Below are 12,362 nucleotides of genomic sequence, written 5' to 3' on the forward strand. Positions count from 1 at the left end.
CTGATGGGAAGTGGTGTCAGGAGAATCCAGAGGTTGCCATAGAAATGCAACAAAAGGTGCAATCCTTGGGGAGTGCACCTGAGTCAGGTACTGAACATGCAGGAATCCTCTGTGAATGAAACTCTCAAGTTTAAGGGGAAAACAGCAAGCGTATCAGAGATAAAGATAATTGAGCTGTCTGCCCTGTGTGTGGTATCAGGGGAGATCCCATCTGGACATCAGCCGGAATTGCTGCCGTGCCTTTTTCCCAGCTTTGTTTGGGTGAAATATATAAACCTCAGGAGAACTTGCAGAGCATCAGTGTACATCTGGTGGCTTCTCTAGTTCCTTGTGCTAGGAAATCTAGAAAAACTTTATCATTTTTGGACCACAGCAAGCATTTCAGTTGCTTGTTATGGAAATTCTGTGTAACAACAGCCTAGTGCACTCGACTCTGGGATAACATTTTTCTGACTGCTTTGGAGTGACTCACAGTTTTTAAAAAGGTATTTCCTGGTTGGAGGGAGGGTGTACAAAATGTACAGAATGGTGCTATTTTAAGGAAACCCTTTATTCTGAATATCCATCAAACCAGCCACTGGCAAAGGGGGTGCCGTGAAACCTGTGTGCAATCCCTTTCTAAATCTGTTGCTGCACGCCCTCCCATATTCCTGGAAAAAGGAGAGGAAGAATTATGGCAAAAAAAATATTGATATTTCTACTGTTTAGAAACATATTTTCTCCCCACCAGCGGCTGTTTGGAGTGAAGAGAATTGATTGAATTTCAAAAGACTGGAGTTGCAAAAAAAAAAACCACAGACACTTCCAAAGCCTCAACAGTTTCAAATCCCCATGTGCACCAGCAGAGCATCCTCTTGGTGTAAAAGAGGGAATAGATGTTATTAATATTGACTCTCTTAATACATTAGACCATGGAATCCCCAACAGGGCTTTGTTGGCCTTTTGAAAGTAAAACGAGACAATTTGGTTTTGGGGAGATACCGTTCCCTCATTTAAATGCTGATCTTAGAGGGAGGAAATCAAAGGTTATGTCTCAGTCCTTTCACAGACTTTCATAAGGGAGCCAAACTCTTAAAATCCTAATAAAATTAAAACAAAACAAAACAATGAGTTTTCACAGGGAAAAAGAGGAAAACATTTGGAGAGGACTGACTTTTTTTTCAACAAAGTTAATCACTTGCAATTTTATTCCAGATGACGTTATCTTTTCAAATTCCATTTCTATATAGAAAGAATAAATAACCCAAAAGTAAATTTTAAAAATGAAACTCAAAAATAATTTTTTTTTTCATTGAAACAGTTCTCCCACTTTTATGTGCCTTAGTTTGGACACTGAATGAAAAAATAAATTATTCTTGCATCTCCCATTATGTTACCAAAAGTTGTCACAGAGAAAAATCTTTTTATCTAAGACATTAGTAAAATCTTAGGCCTCAGAAATATATAAAATTAGATTATGTTGTTAAAGACCAATCCTGAATAGAATGCCTGAAACTGGAGTACTTATTTTCATTTATATTTTTTTTATTGTTTTGAAAGTATTGTTGAGAAGAAAAAATGAGAAGAAAGCCTTTTGTCCAGACTCTAAATTTCAAGCCTGGTTGACAAATCATCAGGAAAAGAAACAGATTTTTTAAGAAAGTTTAATTTTCATTCATGACAGAATAAAGTTATTCCTTAAATGCCTGTAGGTGAAAGCTTGGTTAGTGAATATGTTTATCTTCCAATGAAATGCGGTTCTGCAAAATATTTAACTTTACAGTAAATCACAACAGCAGCAATTTTTGTTGCTTTACGTGCAGCGTACATGGAGATGCCACATTATTTACAGGGCTTGATTCTATTCTCACTCCTCAGCTTTGCACTGGTGGTTCAGTGGTGTGATTCCTCTTGACACTGTCTGGATTCCAAGTCTAAGTGAGAGGAGAATCAAACATGCAAGGTTTGGTTTTTAGTTTTCTCTTTAGGACAATGAGTGCCAAGGAGCTTTTCTGGTTCTGGCATCTTCAGCCATTCTGATGGCCTCCCTGCACACCAGCACATGTATTCCAGCTCCAGCTAAGCAAAGCACGATGTATCCATAGAGGCAAGTGCCCAGTGATTTAAATTCCTTCTGTTCACACATCTCCCAGAGCCCTGCATGCCCTCCAGAGGTGGCACCATGTGGCAGTGTAGGTTAGGAAGGCACAAGGAGTCCTTGAGATTCCACATGTTTACAAACCTTCTGCTGGCAGCTACAGCCAATGAGACCATTAGGTGTGTGCACTTCTCCATGGTCAGTCCTTCTCCAAGGTCAGTCCTTCCCCATGGTAAGTCCTTCCCCACAGTCAGTCCAACCTTCCCAAGGACAGAGACTAAAGCAGGAGTGTCCCTGTGCCCCACAGGGTGTCTGCAGGAGGAGGGATAATTGCCAGAATTCCTGCCAGGAGAATTCCTGCGTGCCTCCCCAGCTCGCATGAATCGGCACTGCAAGAACCAGCTACAGCCCAATACAGCCTTTATCTCCCACTGATGAAATTGGAAATGCTGCAGCCCAGAGGGCATTTAAATTGTAACAGAGATCCTCACATCTGGAGATTCTAAGGAAGCAAACGAGACTCCTTTTGCTCCCTGTCCCTTGTCTCTCGCTCGCTTGTTCCAGGTTCGGAATCACATCATGCAGTAAGCAGAGGTAAGCACAGGCTGCTGCCTTCCCTCAGGAGTCACACCACTGTGTGCTGTGAGCTGAAGGAGGTGAAGCTGCCCTTGGGGCTGTGGTGACACTGGGAGAAGCTGGAAGCCCTGGCCCTTTTCCTTTTCGTCCCACTCTTGTGTTTCCGCTTGTCGCGCGCAATAAAGCTTTCAATCAGCTTCAGCTTTTCATGCTCTTCCTTCAAGAAGAAGTCAACAAGCACGGTTTTCTCCTTTTTGATCTGTTCACTGATGTCCTTGGGGATGTCAGGGATCATCCAGTCAACCAGAACACTGAGGAACATCACCAAGTTCTGCAAGTACAGCAACAGACGTGAAGCAAGCATGAAAAATCCAAAATACACTGGAGCAAAACCAAACATTTGTTATAGCTATGAGACAGATATCAAACGCATTTTGCTGGTGGTGTGTGGTAGTAAGCAGTTGATTAAGGCTTTATTTCAAGAAACAGCTCAGGTTTGTGCACATCTACTCCTCAGTGTAGAGGCTGAGTTAAACACAAGCTTTAGTTACATTTGAAATAGGAAAGGACATGGAATCATTAAATAATCCATGGCCTTAGTAGCTAAACCAGCATTATTCTTTACAGGCATCCAAAGGTGCCCAGTTCTCAACATCCAATTCCTTGATACTGAGTTCAGAATCCATTAATACAAGGCTATCCCCCAATACAATCAAAAATCCTACAACATAAGGCAAAGATACCCGTTTGTTTCCAGTGTGGCCTGAGCACATAGCAGACAACTTTCATGGCCATTCTGTCCTCAGATTCCTCTGTCTGCTGACAAGCAGAATTGTTTTTACACTACCACAGTGTGCAAGCCAAAACCCCAAACCTCAGGTGTCAAGGTGATTACAGGTGGTGCTCATAACATCTAGCAGGAAGCAGACTGGGAAAAAAGCTTCACTTGCTTGTGAAATCTATAGATAATCGATGCTCTGGGGATTTGTACTGTCATGATAATGCTTTGAGAAGTGCTATGCTATGTAACGCTTGGAAACGTGTGAGAACAGTTTGCTGACAGGGCTGCTAGCATGAACTCTCTGTCCCCATCTGAGACAGTGGAGCTAATTACCCAAGGAATGTTCTCTGGCAGAGCAGGCAGAGGGCTTGAAGCCCAGCAGAACCAGTTGCTTTCAACTGCTTTGCAGTCAGTGGTGGAAAATTACTGAAGGCATGACGAAGAAGCAGAAGAGGGCAATACAAACCAGACAAGATTCAGAGAAACACTTGGGAACAATTGGCAGGTGAGGACAAAAGAAAGGCAGATTTGAAAAAGAGGGACGGGCCGAATTTGGCTGTGGAAGGATCCCAGATTATGGAGAAGAGCAGAAGGGAGCCATTCGAAAGGCAAGCCATGATAGCAAATCCCTTGCTAATGAAATCCTCACACTGGGGACAATTTACTGCACTCAATTCAAGAAAGTAGCAAAAACCCTTAGAGGATTTATTACTTCTGTTTATTTCTTGCTTTGAGTAAAGAAGAGCAGTTAACAAGCTTACACAGCATTTATGTGCTTTTTACAAGTGGTGCCTCTGAGAGTATAAAATTTGACAGAGTCTACTTACACATAAGTTTAAAACTTAAGCCTGTGGTATTTTGGGGGTCACTGCTAGCACCAAGGGCTAAAGGAAGCTGTGTGCCTTGCCTTCCATGTCTATTGGACATGAGCTGCTTTGGAACATGTGTTTGGATCCATTTATGATGATATTTCTGTGACTGAAAGTGAAGCAACTCATCAGACTTACCTGAAATAGAATCACAAAAGCCAAGCGAGCAGATAAGACCGCCCAGTACTGCTTAGAAAACTCGTACTGCTGTGGAGACCAAGGTGGTTCTCTGTAGTCTTTGAACCTGGAAATAGAGACAACTCAGCTATCATAGTTCCAGCAATTTCCTCCAGCATCAATTGCTGTGATTAACATGATTTTCCGATCACAAAACCTGAAGAATCAAATCCTCCAGATGTTCTTACTTCAACCGTTATTATGAAATACAACTTCAGAATTAGAGCTGGCCTACCTCCACTGAATTTAACACACTTAGTCTGGTTTTCACAGTTGTAACCAACATCAGAACATTGTTTTAACATTGGAAATGTCCAGATTTTAGAGGATTTACAGAAGTCCCCTTTATTTTCTTAATGTAAATTGACATCAATATACAGGGAATAAAATGCTGAAATGAAAGAAGAGAGATAGTCCAAGGCATTTTCAGACTGAAGGAGATAAACCTGCATTAATCTCACCTAAAACTTGATTCATTTAGGGAATAATTCAGACCACATAAAATGTGACTCATGCTTTGGTGGTTCCTGTCTTTGCATTAACGAAAGGGGGAGCCATGGGAAAGGCACTTCCTAAATTAACTGTCTAGCCTTGGACAGGACAAAAGAGAGCCTTAGTGGTTTGGTGTAAAGACTGTTGCTTTTAGTATTATCATCAATCATTTGGAAGTAAACAACAGGCTAATAAAAATCACAGATGCTCCTAAATTGGAAAGTTTTGCAAATAGCAGGAAACACAGAAAGCAGTAAGAAATGGAGACAGGAAGCAGAATGAGAATAATATGGGGAAATGGAAAATAATTAAAAATAAAACACTTGAAGGATCTTTGAAGGGATAGTGTTTGAATGTGGAAATAGCCTGGAGCATGCATTGGCCAGCAAGTTAGCACAAGTTTGAAATATGGCAGCAGGACAGTGTATGATTTGTGGGTGTATCAAGAAGAGGCACAATGGTGCTGGGAGGGTGGAATTACCCTTCCTCTGAATTGCCCAGGTAAACCCACACCTGGAACGCTGCATTCAGCCATTCAGCTGTACAGATTCCAGAGGGGAGGGGCAAGAAAAAAGGAGTGAGAGAGAAAGAGAGAAAGAGACAGAGAGAAAGAGAGAAAGAGAGAGAGCGAGAGAGCGAGAGGGAGAGAAAGGGAGAGAAAGGAAGGAACGAGGGAACGAGGGAACGAGGGAGGGAGGGAGGGAGGAAGGGAGGGAGGGAGGGAGGGAACGAGGGAGGGAGGGAAGGAATGAAGGAAGGGAGGAAGGGAGGGAGGGAGGGAGGGAGGGAGGGAGGGAGGGAGGGAGGGAGGGAGGGAGGAAGGAAGGAAGGAAGGCAGGAAGGCAGGAAGGCAGGAAGGCAGGAAGGCAGGCAGGAAGGAAGGCAGGAAGGCAGGAAGGCAGGAAGGCAGGCAGGAAGGCAGGCAGGAAGGCAGGCAGGAAGGAAGGCAGGAAGGCAGGAAGGCAGGAAGGCAGGAAGGCAGGAAGGCAGGAAGGAAGGAAGGAAGGAAGGAAGGAAGGAAGGAAGGAAGGAAGGAAGGAAGGAAGGAAGGAAGGAAGGAAGGAAGGAGGGAAGGAGGGAAGGAGGGAAGGAGGGAAGGAGGGAAGGAGGGAGGGAGGGAGGGAGGGAGGGAGGGAGGGAGGGAGGGAGGGAGGGAGGGAGGGAGGAAGGGAGGAAGGGAGGAAGGAAGGAAGGAAGGAAGGAAGGAAGGAAGGAAGGAAGGAAGGAAGGAAGGAAGGAAGGAAGGAAGGAAGGAAGGAAGGAAGGAAGGAAGGAAGGAAGGAAGGAAGGAAGGAAGGAAGGAAGGAAGGAAGGAAGGAAGGAAGGAAGGAAGGAAGGAAGGAAGGAAGGAAGGAAGGAAGGAAGGAAGGAAGGAAGGAAGGAAGGAAGGAAAATATTGAAGGCAGTAGTTCAGGAGAACAGTACAAGGGCTGAGGAGACTGACTGATCGAGAAGATTAAAGAGCAGCACATGTATTGCTCCACTTCGGTAAGTAACAGCCACAGTTGGACATGATAACCATGCACAAATTGTGCCCTCAGGACTAACAGGGATAATTTAGTGCTGTTCCCAGTGTTTGACTAGGAGTAATGGGATGAAATTAAGACAGGGAAAATCTGTTTTGAATACCACAAAACCCGTCCTGACAATAAGATTCATTAGACTGTGCAAAAGTCTCCGTTGGGGGATAGTGGAGAAGGTTCATATATATAATCTGTCAGCTTCAGTTTGCAGGTGTGCTTGCCAAAATTACCTTCAGGTTCTACTCACGTGGTTTTGCATGTTAAATTACACATTTGCAATCCACGCATCCCCTACATCCTGCCACTCCCCACCCCCAAGAAACAGTCTGGAATGCTGGATGTGATTCTGTGCTGCAGTTTCTGCAGACAAAGGACACAAGTACAGCCCACAGGGAGGAGAAGACCACTTTAAAGCGCAGGCTGTGTTAATTTAGGGAAGAACTCCCTGGGCTGTGTTAGCTCCTGGATGGTTTTGTTCAGCAGTGCATGCACAGGTCCTGTCTCAGGATTTCTGTGCTCTTCCTGCACTGCCAGATCCCCTCTCTGGTACTTTTCTGGACATTGTGGACCCCCACATGTTGCTTAAATCTGTAAAAGTGCTACATCAAGGGCCAAAGTCAGTTCCCTTGAACTTCACCTGCTTGAACATCAAAACCAAGGAAAACCACTGAGTTTCTTGTGGACTTTTCTGACCACTATAAATCAATTCCAGTCTTGAAATGTAGCCCAGGTTCACCTGGAAGGGTCACCAACTGTGGTGAGTTTTCCATTTAATGCATTCTGAGCTTCACAGACAATGTAAGTATTGCAGGACATCAGACCCCTTGGAAATCTCACCTGGCTCAGCTGGGAATCACACTGCTTGTGATGCCTGAACCTACACTAAACAAAACACGTGTAAATGATTTATGGTGAAGGAAAATGTTGCCAGAGCTATAGATGAGGTAGCTGGGCCTCACCCCCACCTCCTTTTATAATTATTTTCTGGCATGTGAGACCTTTTCTAACCCCTACATTCTATAGGTGATTTCTTTTTTACAAATTCTATCTTTTCAGCTCAAGAAGCATTTGGACACTACCCTCAGGTATGATTTTTTGGGTCTTCTGTGCAGGGTCAGGATTTGAAGATCCTTGTGGGTCCCTTCCCACTCAGGATATTCTATGACTCTCTGATTCCCTCACCTTTTCAATGCTTCACTCTTAAAATATTTGATTCAGCAGGTATGGTAGGAACAACAATCAACCAGTGCTGCAAAGACTATTGTGTTTCCAAAATAGCAAGCATGTAATTCCACTTTAATTCCACTGAAAAAGGACAAGAATATGTAGTGGTCAACGTGGTTGAAGAATAGAGCACAGGAAAGTTATAAGAATAGAAAAATGTGCACTGAAAGTAGAGAATTGTAGGGGAAGGGAAGCTGGGTAGAGAGAACCACATAACACTTGGACAAATGTGCACTGAAGCCAGAGCTAAGATGAGGATGTTAATGTATTTCAAAAGTTAATTGTATGGGGGAAAAAAAAGACTGGTAAAAAAACCAAATCATACTATATATATTGGTGGAACTTCAAATCAGTCCAAATAAGCTAATCTGTTTAATTTCCTTCATCAGCTGGTCTTTGACAAGAAATTGGGAAAACCATCCAGAATCACAGAATCAGCAGTGAAGGAATATATAAAAATTAGTCAGGGAAAAATGTTAGCATCCACAACTGACCATTGGGAATAGATGAGATGAACCCCATGACATAAAGAAAATAAATTCAGAGAGATTTTATAAAATTGCTGAATTTTGGAGCAGACATGTTAAAGCCCCTTGAATGACTCCGTATCTGCTGCTTCCTCATTTCAGTGTGACCAGCAGGTTTGTATATACTCCATTATCATACAAGACTACAAGGACCAAAAGGGAAAAACCATTAAAAATATCCCATATCTTAGCAATACTTGCTTCTAATTTGCCTTCAACTATACAAATGCCACTTTTCCCTGAAAAAAAAAGTAAAATTACAACTAATATTGTGCATCAGAACAGCTTTACAGCAACCTTTATTTGGAAGCAGTGCCAAAGAGTTCACAGCACTGTAGAAAATGCTGCTCTAAATATTTGAAGAATGTATTCTCTGTGTTCAATGGCAGAGTTGTTTCTGGCATGTTACGGTTATTTTTAAGATACCTTAATCTCTGGTAATGCCCATAAGGAGCAGAATGCAGCCTCATTGCAACCACATTTATCTCCAGAGGTCACAGAAATCTAAGAATAAGAGAGGTCATCTTGTTCCCAATGCATCTGCCAGAAACAGAAATACAGATTTTATTTCCAGCTTGAGGGGCACTGTTTGGTTGCCTGTCTCTTGGGAACAAGTTAGAGACCCCATATTTTATCACAGTGATAGTTCTGTCCAAAGCTGAGATTTTGATAAGATTCAAATGAGAAAGATGATAATGAGAAACACTGTTTGTGGATGCTGACATCTTTTCCCAAATGTTTCCTGATAACAGAAGAGAAATGCTCCCATAGTTCTGTCTCGCTCAGACTAACACATGGTCAAACATTATTTTTTCTCTTCTTCTCAGTCTCTTAGAAGGAATCATCAGGCAGGGACCACTTTTGTACCCAGTGTAGATGATTCCCTCCTCCCAGTATTTGGGCTCTGTTGAGTATTTGGCTATGTATGACCATACTAATGCGAGGAGTGCCTTTCACCCCTGTTGTCAATGCACATATTTCCAAGCACACCAGCACTTAAACAGCTATAAACAGAGGCCAGTGGCTGACACAAGGTAAAAAGCAGCATTGTAAAAGTAGCAAAATCACAGTGAAGTGGATCAATATGCTTGTTGAAGGAAAACACAAGCAAATTTAGGGAGAAAAAATTTAAAAGTACTAGAAATTGAGGGTGCAAAAGCATTTCGCAGACTTACAAATCTAAAAGTTCAGAGATGTTGCATATTCTAACAGGGAATATTTTGCTAACAATTCCCAGCAGCAGAAAGGGGGAATTGCAGAGCTCACATACTTACAAATTGCTTAAAAGTTAGGAGTGTACCCATCTATCCTGTGCTGAAGTCAAGGTGAGAATGTAGGTATCCCGAAAGGCATTCCCTACAGCACTGCCATAGAGAGACAGATTTCTCTCCCTATTTGCCCTGCTTCTGATGAAGAAACTGGGATGTGCCATTTTTGTGGGTTATAGTTGGGCAAGATATGTACCCGACTTAAAATCAGTGAGATATATTGCACTTCAAAGCAAGGGAGGGAAAACCTCTGTACATTAAGGCTCTCCTTAAATAAATGAAAGAGGAACTTTTATAATTATTTTGTGCAGATACCAAGCACAGGGTGATTTCGAGGGAGTCAAAAAGGAAGGTGAGACAGGCTGTTGAATATAACACTGACCCAAAGAACCTCCATTTTGAACAGCTGGGGGTTGTAATGCCTGAAACCAGCTCTTTGAATTTCTGCATATTATTATAAAAGAACAAAGTTAGTTTGAAAGCTGGAGCCATATTAGTGATTTCTCATGCAAACTGGAACTACTCCATGGGTATCTGGTATTTGGGACATATTTTAAAGGAAGTTGAGCCTTGTTTCCCCAATCTGAAAAGATGAATCTGAAATAGAAGATGTGTAGATGGCAACTGGTGCAGGTTTTAAAGTTGGGCATAATATATTGAAAACCCATATCTCAGCAAGTGAGGACTGAATTTAATAAAGACAGAGAAAGCCTAGTTCTAATCACTGAGTGTCCATTTTAAAAAAAAATCATTGTTTTTAATTAAATCTATATCTTTCAGTAAAGAAAGTGTTAGTTTGCTTTTTTCTTTTGATCAAGTCTGCCTAAATTGTTTATTTTGCCTTTTAATGCCCTGAAAAAAACCCTTTTGAAGACCTTGTAACACAGTGAGAATACTATAAAGCTGTACTTCCAAACCCACATTTTCAAACATACATGAATATTGCTGAATACATGGCCATATAAGTGAATTTTATCAATTCCCACTTTGAAAAATGACATAAGAGCCAAGGAAATTCCCTTGACTGTGCAAACTGCCCTTGCAAGTACTTTACCTGCAGAACGAAACCTCCTGTGCAAACAGGGAGTTTTCTGGCTGTGTCCCAGCCTTGAGCTGGCTGACATTGAAGTACGAGAGGGTGTGATTGATGAAGCCATGCATGGTTCCATTCTGGCTGTATGCATATTGATACATAAGGCGTGGGATGAAATCGGAGGTGACAGCAATGACAAAAGCCTGAGAGATGGAAAAACAAAAAAAAACCATACTAACAACCAAAAAGCAGCATCGTAAATCTGTGTCTCCAGGTTAATTAATTCAGAGGAAAAATTTCATGTTCAGGTAAATTTAGAGTGGTGGTGAAGGGAGAGTTATAAGGCCAGAACTGGTACAGAATATTTGCATATAAATGGACAGTATAAACCTGTATATAATATACATATTATACATATAATATGTATAATAAATTATATGTATAATATTATTATACATATAATATGTATAATAAACCTGCTCTGTCGCTCCAAGGGAAGGATCAGCTAGGGAAGTAGCAAAAGTAACTAATGGACTGTCCATTGCTCCAATCCTTTTCATCTCTGGAGCCATTAGAAGGTTTATTACCAGTTTTTAAAAAAAAACTACAACAAACTTATTAGCCAGTTGATATAATATGGCCTATATTTTGGTGTAGTTACACCAAACCTGTTGAGTGTAAATGTCCATTTTCCCCTCAGCATCAGGATTCACACATGTCACATGGGGGGTATTAAACATTAAACATTTAATATATGCTGGCATTAAACCTCGTGAGACTGGTATCCCATAAAACTGGTGTCATTGTGGAGGCAATCAATCACAGAAATCTCTGCATTGCATCAATAAGAATTCATTTGATTTCTGCTCTGGACTCACTCCTATTGGAGCAGGTCCAGAGGAGGCTATGAAGATGGTCAGAGGGCTGGAGCCCCTGTGCTGTGGAGACAGGTCTAGAGAATTGGGATTGTTCAGTCTGGAAAAGAGAAGGATTTGGGAGGAGACTTTAGAACCCCTTCCAGTGCCTGAAGAGACTCTAAGAGACCTGGAGAGGGACTTTTGACAGGGGCCTGGACTGACAGAACAAGAGGGAATAGCATCAAACTGACACACAGGAGGTTTAGATTGGATATTAGGAAAAAAATGTTCCCTGTGAGGATGGTGAGGCCCTGGCACAGGTTGCCCAGAGAAGCTCTGGCTGCCCCATCCCTGGCAGTGTTGAAGGCCAGGTTGGATGGGGTTCTGAGCAACCTGGGATAGTGGAAGGTGTCCCTGCCCATGGCAGGGGCCTTGCAATGGGATGGTCTTTAATGTCCCATCCGACCCTAACCATTCTATGATCCTATGATGATTTAAAATTGTATTTTGCTAAATAATAATTTCCTGTGTCAGTATTATCCAGATGGAGAAGTAGAATTGGGCATTCAGTGTTTTGTTTTTTTTTCAAACAGGTGTGCACATATTTATATTTCTTTCAAGAAAATGTATCTAACTCATTCTTTAATGGAATCCCCAGGAAATAAACGTTTCTAGAGTTCGATCAAGACAGGAAATATTGAAGGATCATAAATCTGCAAAGTGTATTCAGAGAAAAACAAGAGGCTACAGTTTTTATCCTCCAGCATATCTCAGTGCTGGACAACTGAAATCTGTGCCTGACAGTGAGATTATGGGGATGTGCGGGGTTCCACAGATTTCCTACCTTAAATCCTGAAATTGGAGAGCCATGAGTGAACAATGCTCCACCCAAGTGAAACAACACTGTCCCTCTGGCAGCATTGGAATGCTGTACTGTTGTGCTAGAAGCTATTTTATT

At 42.0% G+C, this 12,362-nt stretch overlaps 1 protein-coding gene across 1 annotated transcript in view; it reads right to left on the reverse strand.

Annotated features, from left to right (window-relative positions):
* Positions 1 to 1,568: 1,568 nt before the first annotated feature.
* Positions 1,569 to 12,362, reverse strand: part of LOC131572702 (anoctamin-2-like) — a 158,407-nt gene continuing 147,613 nt past the window's right edge. The window contains exons 23-25 of the mRNA XM_058825985.1: positions 10,569 to 10,750; positions 4,442 to 4,547; positions 1,569 to 2,984 (exon numbers count right to left, since the gene is read on the reverse strand). Coding sequence (XP_058681968.1) covers positions 2,703 to 2,984; positions 4,442 to 4,547; positions 10,569 to 10,750 — 570 coding nt within the window. The 3' untranslated portion in view covers positions 1,569 to 2,702. The remainder of the gene's footprint in view (positions 2,985 to 4,441; positions 4,548 to 10,568; positions 10,751 to 12,362) is intronic.

The sequence above is a fragment of the Poecile atricapillus genome, chromosome Z (assembly GCF_030490865.1).
Source record: "Poecile atricapillus isolate bPoeAtr1 chromosome Z, bPoeAtr1.hap1, whole genome shotgun sequence".
In the NCBI taxonomy this organism is placed as follows: Eukaryota; Metazoa; Chordata; class Aves; order Passeriformes; family Paridae; genus Poecile; species Poecile atricapillus.